Raw genomic sequence first — 14634 nt, 5'->3', positions numbered from 1 at the left:
GGGCTTTACTCCCCACGTTCTAGGGCCCCATACTTTTGGCCTTCACCTTCACACACGTCATGATCCTCAACAGCAATTCCTCACCGGTGAAAAAAGAGACCCAATGGAGGCTCTGGCTGCCCCCAGTGCCTGTTCTCAGCATCCCAGAATCCAGGGGTGGGGAGGTTGGTAGGATGGGCAAACCGTCACCCCTCTCATTGGAGAATTTCCTCAGTCTCATCGGAGAATTTCCTCTATCTTTCCTGCACAGGGACATGGAGCTCCACCTCACCACGTGCGGTTCACTCACTCATTCAAGTTTCATTGAGTGCCTACGATGTGTCCAATGTGCCCTGTGTGAGGTTTGAGGATAAAGATTGAGAACAAGGCTGACACAGCCCCTCTCCCCTTAAACAGAGCTGACGCTCTGGTATAAAGAAAGACACTCAGTACACCCTTAAACACCCATAAACAAAAGGTGAAAAAGAACTTTATAGAGTGATAAACAATATAAAGAAAGCAAGGTGATATCATGGATGGTAAATGCCAGGAACAGGGTCACCCAGGAGGTAATAAAGGAGCCAGCTGTGCCAAGATGTGACTGAGACACTCCAGGAAACGGGAAGAGCAAATGCAAAGACTCTGAGGTGGGAGCAAGGTCAGTATTTGGGGGAAAGGATGGAAGGCCAGCCGGCATGGCTAGACTTCCAGGAGCTGGAGTGCTGCCTGCGGTCTGGGAGTCCTTTTACTCACAGGAGGTTGGGTGACTAGAGCACTAACTTTGGAGTCAAAGGTCTAAGTTCTAATCTTTTTCCAACACTGGCTAGCTATGTGAATTTGGACAGGGCCCTGCACCTCCTTGAGCCTCACTTTCCACATCTGTATACCCAAACCTACCTCACTAGACTGTTGTTGAGTGTATAAGGAAAGCATCTGGCTCATGGGAACAACAAAATATTAATTCCCTTCTCATTCGCCCCTTCCGCTTCTGCCAGGAATACCTTTTCCATTAAGGAAAACTCACACTTTTGCCAAAGGCTGTTGTGTCTGGAAAATTCTGCACGTTATGAGGAAATGTCCTCCTTGGAGCTTGCCTGGGAGCCTCAAGCCTTTCCCCCTCCTTCTCTCCCTCCCCCTCTCCCCCCCCTTCCCCCTCCCCCCCCCCCCCCCCCCCCCCCCGCCCCAACACCCAGCACTGGGATTGGGAACAGGAGCCTAGGACCTTCAGTCAAAACAGAAGCCCAGGTTCACATCTCAGTTGGGCCACTTCTCAGCTGTGACACCTCCTCGCCAACGTTCCGGAACGCTTCTGGGTCGCCGCATCTGTGAAATGTAAGGCAGTTGCGGCGCCTGCCTCATCGGCTGGGGGCGAGAATGAGCCGAGCGCACGCACGTAGAAGCTCTGAGCAGAGCGCCTGGCCTGAACTTCAAGGCGCTCAGTAATCAGCCGCCGGCTCTCAGCAGACGTCGGGACCGAGGCCCCCAGACCCTGGAGCTCTGTCTGGCGGTTGGCAGCGCCGCGTTCCGGCCCGGCCGCGCTCGGGTTGAAATGGTCTCCCTCGCCACGGTGGGGAGCCACTCCCTTTGTTACTATTATTCCTAAACGATTTGTAAACCCGCGCTCTGCCTGGGGCGGTTCAGGTTTCCTGCGCTCAGCGCCGCCTTGCGGGAAGTCCTGGTCCTCGCTTCCTCCCGGCCCCTCCACGACGGAAACTCCGGGAGCGCAGCGCAGGGTCTGGGAACTCAAACTTGTGAGGAACGGGGCTGCGATGGACCGATCCTCCAGGAGAAGAGGACTGAGGGGCTTGAGGAAAGTGGCCTGCGAAGAGCCTTGTCTACCTCCGCTCTAGCGTCTCCCCCTCGACCGACCTAGGGCTGAAGGAGAGGTGTTTAGACGCTGGAAAGAACTTGCGCGCCTCGAGCTGGGAATGCGCTGTCTTAGGCCCCAGAGTGACCTGGTACCTCCGTCCCTGAGGGTCTGGGCCAGGGAGAGCGCTTTCTGTCCCGAGGTCGGGTGCGCCTTTCCTGGGTCAGGCCCCTAAAAGAGAAAAAGCGGAGTCAGCCTTGGCTGCGGCAGGCGTGGGACGTGTGCCTCAGCACTTTCCATTGTAATCCCCGAGGGCTGGGGCCAGATCGGCGGCTGCGGGAAAGGCCTCTGGCTCCCCAGGGGACACCAGAGCTGACCGCAGCCAGCCCGCTGACTCAGCTCCCCCCACCCCAGCGGAAGAGGGTGCGGGGAGAGGGGCGAGGCCTGGTATAAAGGCCCGCACGCCTGGCCCGCGCGCAGCCTCTCCATTTTCCTTCTGTACCGCGCTCACCCACCTGGTGAATACGCAGTGCTTGGGAGGGGTCTTTTCGGGGCGGAGGAGGGTGAGATGAAGGGGAGCCTCTAGCAGCCCAAGTCCAAGCCTGCCCGGGTCCAGCGTTCTTTACCCCCGACCCGCGTTGGGCGGGCCTGGGCCGGCGAGGGGGCTCGCTAGACGCTGAGCACTTCGTCCGGTCTTTCTCGCCAGCAGCGGCATGAGCAGCGCCCCCGCGCCGGGCCCCGCGCCCGCCTGCCTCACGCTCTGGGACGAGGAGGACTTCCAGGGCCGCCGCTGCCGGCTGCTGAGTGACTGCGCGAACATCGGCGAGCGCGGAGGCCTGCGCAGGGTGCGCTCAGTCAAGGTCGAAAGCGGCGCGTGAGTGATCGCCCCAGCGAAGCTGGGCTGGTTGGGGGGTGCCGAGCTCCCCTGGCCCAAGCTCCTAGCCTGGGACCTCAGCTCCCAGCTCTCCGTTCCCCAGAGTGTAAGCCCTGTGAGAGAGCCACCAACACGGAAAAGCCCTTGGTCTCCCCCGAAGTCCCCAGACGCCGCAAGACAAATCATGGGAAAGAATGTATCCTCATGTGAGCTAAAGAGATAAAGATGAGGGGCGATCCTTTGCGAGTCCCCTGTGGAGCCAGCCTGAACTCCGAAGGGGTTCCCAGTGTAGTTTTGTCCTCCCCAAGTTTTTCTCTGTGCAAAATTAGATAGCTCTGCGCCTCGTTTAACAAAAGAAGCCAAGTCCCTTCCGTTCTCCCATCCTGGTCTCCTAGAGCCCAGGGCCCTCGGGAGAGCTGAGGCCGCCGAGCCATTGCAAGTTGCTACTGCAGGCTAGAAGGCTGCTGCATGTGCCTTTGCAGGCACCTAAATCCTTGAGGTAGGAGCGCTTAGTGGGATGATCTTCATTACTTGAGAAATTCTATCCAACCTGGGGGCCCTGAGCTGGAAGCCTCGGCCCCTCAAACTCCGGATAGCAGCCAGTTTAGGGTCTTTAGCCTCTGGAGGAGCTTGATTGTCATGCAGTGGGTACATCAAGGGAGGGGCCTGGCGTTGGAGAAAAAGACCAATTTCTCAGTTTTTCCAATCACAGCAAGCAAGGGGGAGAGAGAGGAAGGAATGAGGCTGAAGCAGATGCCTCCCCAGGGCCCCTTGTCTTTCCCCAGTTGGGTGGCCTTTGAGTACCCAGACTTCCAGGGACAGCAGTTCATTCTGGAGAAAGGCGACTATCCTCGCTGGAGCGCCTGGAGTGGCAGCGGCGGCCACCACAGCGACCAGCTGCTGTCTTTCCGGCCAGTGCTCTGCGCGGTGAGCACAGCCCTCCTCCTCCCCCTCTGCCTCCCAGCTCTTAGCTCCAGACCCTGGCCCAGCCATGGCGCCCCGGGGGAGGCCGTTCACCCACTGTGTAGACACAATTCCTAGATGGGTGGTAATGGCATTACTTCCCAGAACCAGAAGGGTCTCGGAAAGTGTGGAATGTGGGCGTGAGCCAGGCGCGGGGAATCAGCACCACGGTCAGCGCCAAGACCACGCCAGGCCTGAGCACCATCTGTTCCTCACGTCCAGTTGTCCACACGCATGAGCGAGCGCCACTGTCATCACACAGCCCTGTGAGGTCGGGGTGGCTGCTGGTAGCCCCATACACAGGTGTGGAAATGGGGCTCAGAGGGGCAAAGTGACTTGTCCCAGGTCACAAGGGTTAACATGAAGATGAGAAGAGGGTCAGTCATTGTGTGTGTGTGTGGTGGGGAAACGACTGGTAATGAATCAAATACACTGGAGGGGAGGACCTCACTTCCCATTTGTGCTGGCTTGGATACCGTACTGGTGAGGCATGGGCCTAGGGAGCAGAGTCCAGAGAGTAGGTGCTGACTGGGCCCAGCTTCTCCATTCCCTCCAGGAGCCCTGCAGGGGGAAGGCCCTAGAACTATGGAAGCCTGGACCCAACCAATACTGATGACCTGACCCATCTGTTCTGACTCTGCCATCCAGCATCCCTTGGCTAGGCCCTACCCTGTGAGAGGCTGTGCCCAGGGTGCGGGGCAGGGGAGTGGGTCGTCAATGAGGCCCTTAGAGAAACTGCCTTGGTGAATGGACCAGATTTCTCTCAGGACCTCGAATCTTCCTCCTGCAAAACAGGTCCATGTTACCAGATACCCTCTAGCCCTGACCTTGGAAGGATCTCTGGGAATCCCCGACTCTCACCCCTCCAACCAAAAGCCAGGGACCAGGCTGGGGACCTCTGAGCATTTCAACTCCCCAGACTGATGGAGCTGAAGGAGTGAACCCCGAGAGTGCTTTTGGAGCTTAAATGTCTGCACAGCTGGAGTGGGGCAGTGGGATTTGGGGAGTGGGGCTGAGAATGTATCAACATCTCTTTGGAGGGCCTGATCTGTCCATCCCCACCTGCCTATGCCTCAGAACCATGGTGACAGCCGCGTGACACTGTTTGAGGCGGACAACTTCCAGGGTTCCAAGTTTGAACTCACAGATGACTACCCATCCCTGCCCTCCATGGGCTGGGCCAGCAAGGATGTGGGTTCCATCAAAGTCAGCTCTGGAGCGTGAGTCCTGGGGCTGGAAGAAGGGAAATGAGAAGAGCAAGAAGGAAATGGGGACCAGGGAGGACGGAGGGGAAAGGTCATGGGGGTGCTAAGAGACATGTTAAAGAGAGATTTGGAAGACCTGGAGCAGTGGGCAGGGCATGGAGAGATCCACATGGGGAAAACTGAAGCAGTGGTTTGGGGCAGAGGGGGGAGCTGAGAAAAGAGAACTACTAATGGAGAACAAAGGTGGGAGTGGGGCAGAGCCTACTTACCACCCTGTGCCTTCACTGGCTTAGGTGGGTGGCCTACCAGTACCCAGGCTACCGGGGCTACCAGTATGTATTGGAGCGGGACCGGCGCAGTGGGGAATTCCGTACCTACAGCGAATTCGGCACTCAGGCCCACACCGGGCAGTTGCAGTCCATTCGGAGAGTCCAGCACTAAGTTCCGCGGCCCCAGCACCTCCCCAGAGGACCCTCAATAAAGGCTCCTGAATCTGCCTGCCCCTCTTGCCTGCTTGGTGTCTTGCTTTGTGATCTCTATCCTCATACTTCTGAGGGTCCCTCCCTGCCAATCTGATCCTCCCCTCAGGCTCCAGGACCTTTGACTATGGAGCATAAACTGGCTTAGGATGTACGTAGTTAGTCTCTGATGGAGCTCAGAGGAAACTGCTGGTAAGAATCTCAGAGATCGGGCTGTCTTGTGGATGGTGTAGCAGTTAGGTTCGTGCACTCCACTTTGGCGGTGTGGGGTTCACTGGTTGGGATCCTGGGAACGGACCTACACCTCGCTCATCAAGCCATGCTGTGGCAGCCATCCCACATATAAAATAGAGGAAGTTGGGCACGGATCTTAGCTCAGGGCCAGTCTTCCTCAGCAAGAGGAGGAGGATTGGCAGCAGATGTTAGCTCAGGGCTGATCTTCCTAAAAAAAAAAAAAAAATTACGAAAAAGAAAAAGAGAGAAAAATGTCTCCAGGATCCTGTTAAATAGAACCAGTTTCAGCCCTCTCCTTGGTAAAAGCCCATCAGCTTGGGGCAGGGGTACTGCCAGCCCAGATGGCAGCTTTGCCATCCTCTAGTTGGGGTGCACACAGCCACACAGCAGGCTTATAGCTGAACTGCAAACTCTGCACCCACCCTCCCCCCCCCCCCCAGGGCCAGGCACAGCTGGGCAGAGCCTTCTTAACTCTATGCAGGAGCTCTCCTGGGTTCCTCTCTCACCCCCAGGGCATTTCCAGCCTTTATCTTCCCCCTGGTTCTCTATCCAGCCCTGGGAAGTCTGTGCCCCTTTCCCAGCTTTATAGAATTTCTGCCTTGAAGAGGAGCAATGGTGTGAGAGGAGGAATTAGTGCAAGGTCCCTCTGCCTCCCAGGGCCCTCTGAGGGGGAAGACCAGTACCTTTCCTGTCTCTGAGCCAAGGCTCCAGACCTTTTGGCTGAACTATAACAATCCTTTACACAGTCTCGAGCTCCAGCTTTTGCAAAGCATTTTCATACCCCTCCTCTCAGCTGTTCAAAACAACCTCCTCTTCAGTCTTCCTCTCCTTCCCTAGTCTTCAGAGGATTAGTGAGCTGGAGAGTTACCACTCAGCCACTGACCACAGTGAGCCTGCGTTCTGGGGCAGGTGGCAGAAGCCCACAGCCATGGCAGGGCTGAGTGGTAACAGCCAACAGAGCCCCTGGCACCAGTGTAGTTTCTTCCCAGTTCTTTCTTTGGCCCAGTTAATGATACCCTCATTCCTACATAGGCATGGCTTCCAAGGCCCTGGGGGTCCCTTCATCCTGTCCCTCAGGGATGTTTATGTTTTCAAGCCCCCAGTGGACCTATCATTGGGGAGAGATGGCCCAGATCATCGCCCCAGCACAGGGGAGGCAGGACCATGTTGGAGAACAGTTGGACTTGGACCTGGACAGTCCCCAGGGGCCCAGTTGTGCAAAGTCAGGCAGCTGCTCCCTTGGGAAGAGCCCTGGATCAGAAGTCAGAGAACCTGGGACCCAATCACACAGCACCCTGAGCCTCAATTCCCTCACTTGTAAACTGGGGCTACTGATCCCTGCCTTGTCTATCTCACAGGATTGTTGTGAGGATTCAACGAGAAACCCCTGAAAATGCTCATGGTGTCATGGAAAAGCACTGGGGCTGTCAACCTAGGGCCCTCCTTCCCCAGCCTCTTCCCATGGATCCCGAGGTTGGGTTGGGGGACCAAGGGACAGAGCTCTAGGTGGGAAGTGAATTCTATTCTATACCTGGATGGGTTTGAGAGCCCATGGCCCCTGTTGCATTTGATCTCCCTAACATCTTCATACTTCAGCCCTTTCGTCAATGAAGAAACTGGGGCTCCTCTGAGAAGGAGAAGCCTTGATGAGGTCATACACTTAATTTGTGACAAAGCCAGGACTTGAACATGGGGCTCCTGACCCCAAATCCAGGCTGTTAAGTGGAGGCTGACCCAAGCTGTGGCTAAAAGCCTCAGGCCTCAGCAGAGCCCCAAACCATTGTGGGCTCCAGAGGCGTCTGGGGTTCCTGCCTGCTCACAGACTCCTAACTGTCCCTTTGGGGGATAATAGTAGCAATAGCTAAAGGCACAGAGCCTTGTCTGAGCACTCAGAACGCCTTATGTAAGGCTTATAATTCTGTATGGTAGGTACCATAATCCCAATTTTATAGATGAAAAGATAATGTACAGAAGTTATGTAACTTCTCCCAAGGTCACACAACTAGGAAATGGGGGTGCCGGAGTTGAACCCAGAACCAAGAAAAACTAACCTCCGAGTCCAGCAGCCCATCTCCCCACTGCCTGCTCTGGCGGGTGGGCAATGGGCAAAGAGAAACGTGGTGTCTGCTGTGTTTGGCTGAGCTGCCCTCCCTCCAGAAGGATCCGTGGCTGCCTAGAAGAGTCAGCAAGTTGACTTCAGGAGCTGGCAGTGTGACCCTGAACAGGGACTCCCCATCTCAAGGTCTCAGTGTCCCCACCTGTACAACAGAGGGGTTGAGGGAGCTCATATTTACTGCAGCTTTTGCCAGCATGAACCTTCTAGGTTTTTCCAGTCTAGGAAGTTGGATTCTACTCCCCACCCTGGTGACTAAGGAGTGGAGACACAGACGCCAGGCTGGGCCTGGTATTTTCACCTTCCCATCCTCTTCCTATTCCTGGCAGGCTGATGGTCTGCAGGACCCTATAGGACTTGCATCCACCCAGGTAGGGGGAGGATGGAGGCAAAGCTGCCCGGGACTCTCCCGTTGGCTGCACTCAGCCAAAAGCCAAAGGGCATGGAGGAGGTCGTCTCATTTCTGGCACAGCCAAGATCCAGATAGGGTTGAGGGGACACTCCTCACCCCCACCACAAACTCTTCCTGGAACCCACCCACCCCTTCAGCACCTGAGTCCTCAGGAAGGTGGGGGCACAGAGCTGTTGATCCTTCACCTGTTCAGAGCTGGGATGTTGGATGGATTCCGCACTCTGAGCGCCTCTCCCTTCTTCTGCATCAGCCTTCCACTGAGAGCATTAAGTGGGTGCACCTCGCTGCCTCCCCATGCTCACAGCTCTTACATTGTGCTCCTCTTTTTCTGTCTGGGAAAGCGATAAGAAGGCACAAAGGAGAGGGATTGGAACCTTGGCCCCACCCTCAGGGACCTCCCCTCATGGGAAACCCTGAGTTTGGTCCCCAGGGAGCATCCTAACCTCTTATCTTTGCTCCCACCAGATTCCATGTCATCTTGAAGCCTGCATCCCTGTCCCTTTAGGATCTTCTGGGGTCCTGGGATCCCCTATTTCCCCCTAGACCCTGCCTCCTACACTCCTCCTTGGCTTCACCAGCAAGGACAAACTCTCCAGTAGTTACAGCAAGTAAGGAATGAACCTGGGCCCTGCAGAAGGCCCACAGTTGGACTTTCCAAACATCTTCAGTCAGGCCCCCCCCAGGACCAGGGTCGTACAGGAAACCTGCCCACTCCAATGCGTGTGCCTGGAGTCCCAGGCCTCCTCACCTCCTGGGCTGAAGCAGTGGGACAGAAAGGCCTTGAAATGACCAATTCTGACAGTAGCCACCTGGTGCTGCATGGTTGCAGGTGGGCTGCAGGCTCAGAGCCTCATCTTCAGCTAGCATCCCTCCTTAGCCGGCCTCTCCAGAACCAGGAAGCCCTACAGGTACCCAGAGACTCCAGGCCACCTGGGAACCACTGTGTTATTGCTAATAACACAGTCAGCATCTTTGCCCCTTTTTCAGAGTGGATTTCAGCCTCCACTCTCCCTGGGTTGGGGGCTTTGGACAGTACACATTTGTGTTTTAACCCTTCTACTCCTGCTGGAGCAAGGTGCCAATTGCAGCCTGGTTAAAGGACACTCAGGGTGGGAAGTTGTGATGGTGGGTAGTAGGCTGGGATGACAGGGGATGGGGAAAGAAGGAGAGCAATAGATGCGGGGCCTGGGTGGGGCGGGGGGAGTGGAAAGGAATATGCCACAAATTAGTGGGGAACAAAGGAATGAGAAAAGGAAGGGAAGAAGCCAAGTAGAACAGAGGAGAGAGGAGACAGGAGAGGACGTCGGAATAGCTGAGACTGGATGGAAGAAGCAGAGATCTAGAAAGGAAAAGAGGGGCAACCCACTAGAAGTTGTGGGGAGACAGGGAAGGAGATCGTGTCTCCAGGGAAAAGCGGAGAGTGGGAGAGAAGGAGGGAGAAAGCGAGGCCGGGCGGAGATAAAGGGAGCAACGGCTGCCCGGCCGGAGAGCAGAGACGGGCGAGAGGGAGGGAAGCGGAAATTTAAAAGTGAAGATGCAGATAACGCAGCCTGGAGACGGGAACCCGGGTGGAGGTGGGGGGAGAAGGGGGAGGAGAGCAGAGCGGTGAGGGGAGCGAGAAGGGGCGGGAAGGAGGGGGCTGTAGCCCCGGGGGTCTGAGGTGGGGCCGGGTACCCCGCCCGGTCGCTGTTTGCTGAGAGTCAGGAAGGCGGAAAAGAAACGCACTCCCGACCGGTATCAGAGAGCGAGGCCCAGGCCCATCCCCCGCGCGTCTCCCGGGCTGCGGGGCGCGGGGGGCTGCCGGGTGCGCTTGGCTGCTGCGCTGCTCGTCGGAGACTTTATTGCGATGGGGCGATAAGAGGGACTGGGGCGGGGTCCGGGGGGCCGAGGCGGCAGCGCTTTAATTAAAACGGAAATTGCGGCCCCTGCCCGCGCTGGGGGCCGGAGGGTTCCAAGCAGCACGGTCGCTGGGAGCATCGCTTCAGGACCCCCTCCATCCCCCGCCACACCCGGGCTGCCCCCTCCCGCCAGGCCCTACCGGACCGGCGCCGTCTTCTTCTCCCTGTCACCCGCAGTCGCCTGGGGCGGGGATCGGTGCCCCGGAGCGCAAAGCCTGACGCGTCCCCCCTCTCTCATCACCCCCCCGCCCCCACCTCCCACCGCCCAGTCCCTGGCTGCGATGAGACAGAGCGGCGCCTCCCAGCCCCTGCTGATCAACATGTACCTGCCAGGTACCAGGGACCAGCCGGGGGCTGGAGGCAGCAGGACCCTGGGCGGGAAGTCTGGGCTCAGGCGTGGGAAGGGGATGTTGGGGTCTAAGGAAAGGAGGTGCGGTCCAGAGACTCGAATTGCTGGGAAGACTGAGCAGTTTAGGGCATTAAGGGACCTTAAAGGCAGAGGGAGAGCTTTGGGGTTTTAGTGTGGGGTCTGGAGGACTCGAAGTGAGCAGATTGGGAGGCCGAGAGCGCCGGCTGAGGGGCCAAAAGAGCGTGGTAGGGGAGCAGGGGTGTTCTGAGTGGCAGGGCATTCAGTGCGCCTGCAACGTTGGGAGGCTGTGGTCCGCCGGGCGTCGCCCCTGCGCCCTCGTGGCTCCTCACCTCCGTGTTCCGAGTGTTCCCACCGGCCCAGCCCTCCAGGCACCCTCCTATCGTCTCCTCTCCGATGGGCTCCGCGCGCTCCCGCTCGGCTGGCGCAATACCGGCTCGGCTTTATAAGGCTCACGCCGGCCCGTTCGGAAAGCGGATTTCCTTTTTCCTGGACGCGTTTCCTGACTTAGGCGTTATGGAGGGGCTCCGCGCGGCGCGCGCCCGGCCCAGGCTCCAAGAGGAGGAGCTGGGCGGCTCGGGCTCCCAGCCTCACGCTCGGGGACCAAGGCACCCGCGTCGAGCCTTGGCTGGGGGCCCTTCTCCGCCCGGGTCCGCCTGACTGTTTTCCCCTGCCGTCACAGATCCCGTCGGAGATGGTCTCTTCAAGGAAGGGAAGAGCCCCGGGTGGGGGCCGCTGAGCCCCGCGGTACAAAAAGGTGAGCTGGCCCGAGGACTAGGGGTGGGGGCGAGGACAGTGGACAGGGGGCCAGGGCACCCACCCCAAAATGACGGGCACCACCACCGCCCGGACAGAGGGTGGAAGCGATGTGCACCCCGGCTCTGGGAAGCGGCGGGTAGGGCATGATTCTTGGGAGACTGGCCGGGAGGGACATTCACCTGGCCTTTGGCTCCTGCATCTTCTGAATCCCAGGGCTGGACTTGCAGGCCTGGGCGGATGGAGAGGATCATTGCTGCGGCCCTTTTCGGGTGCAAATGGTTTTCCCCGCTGTGGGGCCGGGGCTGAGATGCCTGGCTTCCTTTCTCTGCTGGCAGCAGGAGTGCAAGGTTGTGGCACCGTCAAGAAAGGGGACCTGGATAATTATTCCCTGGCCACTCCAAGCACTGTCACCACTAGCTCCGGGGCCAGCAGCTTCCTGCCCCACTGGCCCACACCCTCTGGGCTCTGTGGGCCAAGTCTGCTGGCCAAGCTACTGCAGTGGCTTCCCAGGTTCACCGCCGGTGCTCTCAGTGTTGCTAAATTACCCTTGGCTTTGCCTTGCTGGTGACGGAGCCTGGCTGGCCTTTCAAGCAAAGCCTCCCCAGAGCCCCATACCCGGCCGGCACCCTAGATCTCACCAAGTTATGGCAGCAGTAAAAACAAGGTCATCAACTGCTTTATCCAAAAGGGACCACGAGGCCCCACAGGAATGGGTCTCCAAGCCTCTGATGTCGCTCCCAGTCGGTGCCAGCTGCACATTTTTACCCAAACCTTCCCTTGCTTCTGACCCTAAAACTCAATGCTCCCAACCTGCCGCCGGGCAGCTCCTCGCTGGGCTGGTGTGGAAGGATTGGGGTTGCCATTATGGTGGAGGGCAGCATCTGGGTTCTGAGTGAAAAAGGAAAAGAGGTTCACCAGGGCGGATTTGAAGCAATGATCAGACAGCTTCGAGGAAAAACCATTTTATTCTAAAAGAGAGTAGGGAGTGGGTGGGTAATTGTATCAAGATTTTTCTCCACTTGTCTGATTGAGGCTCTAAGACAGGGAAGCGGGAGTTCTGGGGTGTCCCACTCTCTCACCAGCGGCATATCCAGGAAAACCTCCTTGCCGCCTCCAGCAACCCCGAAATCCAGATGGGGCAGAAGAACCTGGAGATCAGCCCAAGATGGGAGGAGGCAGGGAGCCAAGCACGGCCGTTTCCCCATCTCATCTCCTCTGCTCAGAGCTGTGCATCGCCCCAGGGACGCATGACACTTTCCTGCGCTGGAAATCCCGCCTGTTCCGAAAAAATAGAACGAACCCAAGTAGCGCCAGCGCAGTGCCCTGCGCACCAGACAGTGGCAGAGGTGGGGAGCCTTCAGAAGCTGCCCTTCCTCTTCCACATGGGGGGCACTGTCCCCATCCCTGTCTGACGTGGTGCAGCAAAGAAGCCAGTCACTACATCTTCTCCACCTCAGGCGGGCCTGTCCCGCTGTATGCCTTTGGGGGTCCTGCTGCATGCCTGCCTCTTTCCTCTGGACCTCTGGATGTGGTCCAGCGGCATGTGGCGGTCCAACCGCCTGCCCAGGCTGCCCTGTGGGGTTGTGCAGGCTCTGTGCTGAATAAGGGCGCTCAGCCGCGGTGGCAATAGGGGCTGATATCCAGCTCTTGCTCATCCCTGAGAGCCGTGCGCTTTGGTGCTCCGCTGCCGCCGGGCAGAGGAGGCAATGCTTCGCCCTCTGCCCACAAGTCTCACAAAGCCAAGCAACTGTGGGGTTGTGTCCTCCTAAATGGGAGCCGTGTTTCCATTGTACAAAAGCGCAGTAACGGCTAGAGACAGCTTTGCCTTGGCCAGCCGCCCCAGGTGCGCCCAGCTACACTCCTGGATGCGTGCTTTCCCTCCCCCGCCTGTGGTTCCCGCCGCCGGGCTGGGTGGGTCTCCCACCTCACCTCTTTCCCCACCTCCAGCCTCCCCTCATCCCGCCTGTGGCTGACCGCCCCCCTCCCCACAGGCAGCGGGCAGATCCAGCTGTGGCAGTTTCTGCTGGAGCTGCTGGCGGACCGCGCGAACGCCGGCTGCATCGCGTGGGAGGGCGGCCACGGCGAGTTCAAGCTCACGGACCCAGACGAGGTGGCGCGGCGCTGGGGCGAGCGCAAGAGCAAGCCCAACATGAACTACGACAAGCTGAGCCGCGCGCTGCGCTACTACTACGATAAGAACATCATGAGCAAGGTGCACGGCAAGCGCTACGCCTACCGCTTCGACTTCCAGGGCCTGGCGCAGGCCTGCCAGCCGCCCCCCGCGCACGCCCACGCCGCCGCCGCCGCCGCCGCCGCCGCCGCTGCCGCCCAGGACGGTGCGCTCTACAAGCTGCCGGCCGGCCTCGCCCCGCTGCCCTTCCCCGGCCTCTCCAAACTCAACCTCATGGCCGCCTCGGCCGGCGTCGCGCCCGCCGGCTTCTCCTACTGGCCGGGCCCGGGCCCCGCCGCCACCGCCGCCGCCACCGCTGCTCTCTACCCCAGCCCCGGCTTGCAGCCCCCTCCCGGGCCCTTCGGCGCGGTGGCCGCCGCCTCGCACTTGGGGGGCCATTACCACTAGGCGGGGCGGCCGGGTGCCGGGCGGCTTCCCCCAGACGCCAGGGCGTCGTCCAAACCCATCCCCGTCCCGGGGAGGGCGCCCGGAGCCTCCCTCACTGTTCCTCTGACCTCAGATTTACTCCACCCGCCGCGCCCAGCCCCAAGGGAGGGACCAGAAGCCTATTCCATCTTCCTTAACACTGGATTTCCTCCGCGTCACCCCCTAAGCCCCGGAGGCGAGGGGGTGAGTGACTGTGGCCTCCCCCCACCCTATTCTTTAACCTCCATCTGCTTCTCGGCCCCAGCTCCCTGAAGGGGGGTCCCGGACCTGCCCTGTCTTTTTCTCCCCTCCGCCTGTACTTTGGCCTGGCTCCTGGAAGCCCCCTCCATTTTGACACCACTTTTTTGAATTCCAAACCTTTTCTCATTTTTTCTCTCTCCCACGGAGCTGCCCCATCCCGGTATGGTGGAGGCCTGCCCAGTCCCCTTTCTTCTCCCCGGCACCTCAGCTGGCTTGGTTAAGGGCCACTGGCCCCCATGACACATGTAGGTAGCCTCCAGCCCCCTTCCTCCCGCCCCCACCCTCTCGCCCCCACCCTCTCGCACGACGGCCCAGCCAGATGTGTTCCTATTCCTTTCCAGACCCATTAAAGCTCACGAGCACCCCGCTGCCTCCTCTCTCTGTTCTTTGCTGCACCAGAACCTTTTTGAAAAGGGGGAAAGAAATGAGGTGCCCAGCTCAGGCTTGAGCAAAAAGGCCTGCCAAGAAAAAGCTGGAGAGAATGAGGGCAAAGCGGGCTCGGGTGCTGCTGGAGGGGAGCAAGGAGCCCTGGTGGGTGGACTCAGGCGACACCATCCTGCCTCACCTTGCCTTCCACCCGCCCCTCACCCCACCCCATCCCCACTTCCATCTCCCAGCACCGGCATCCCACCTCCCCCCATCTCATCATCCTTCCACCTGCCCCTCACCTCATCCTAACCTCCATCC

The 14634-nt window shown here is 59.0% G+C and overlaps 2 protein-coding genes across 2 annotated transcripts; both read left to right on the top strand.

The window, feature by feature from the left end:
- Positions 1–2371: 2371 nt before the first annotated feature.
- CRYBA2 (crystallin beta A2) lies at positions 2372–5404 on the top strand. The gene is made up of 4 exons (XM_005610616.4): positions 2372–2660; positions 3446–3587; positions 4701–4843; positions 5122–5404. Exons 1-4 carry the CDS (start codon positions 2500–2502, stop codon positions 5267–5269), a joined length of 594 nt encoding a protein of 197 aa, XP_005610673.2. The 5' UTR covers positions 2372–2499; the 3' UTR covers positions 5270–5404.
- Positions 5405–9960: 4556 nt separating this feature from the next.
- FEV (FEV transcription factor, ETS family member) lies at positions 9961–14315 on the top strand. The gene is made up of 3 exons (XM_023642202.2): positions 9961–10297; positions 11014–11088; positions 13082–14315. Exons 1-3 carry the CDS (start codon positions 10246–10248, stop codon positions 13666–13668), a joined length of 714 nt encoding a protein of 237 aa, XP_023497970.2. The 5' UTR covers positions 9961–10245; the 3' UTR covers positions 13669–14315.
- The last annotated feature ends 319 nt before the right edge of the window (positions 14316–14634 follow it).

The sequence above is a fragment of the Equus caballus genome, chromosome 6 (assembly GCF_041296265.1).
Source record: "Equus caballus isolate H_3958 breed thoroughbred chromosome 6, TB-T2T, whole genome shotgun sequence".
Lineage (NCBI taxonomy): Eukaryota > Metazoa > Chordata > Mammalia > Perissodactyla > Equidae > Equus > Equus caballus.
The sequence above is the reverse complement of the archived record's forward strand: the minus strand, read 5'-3'. Positions and strand labels throughout refer to the sequence as shown.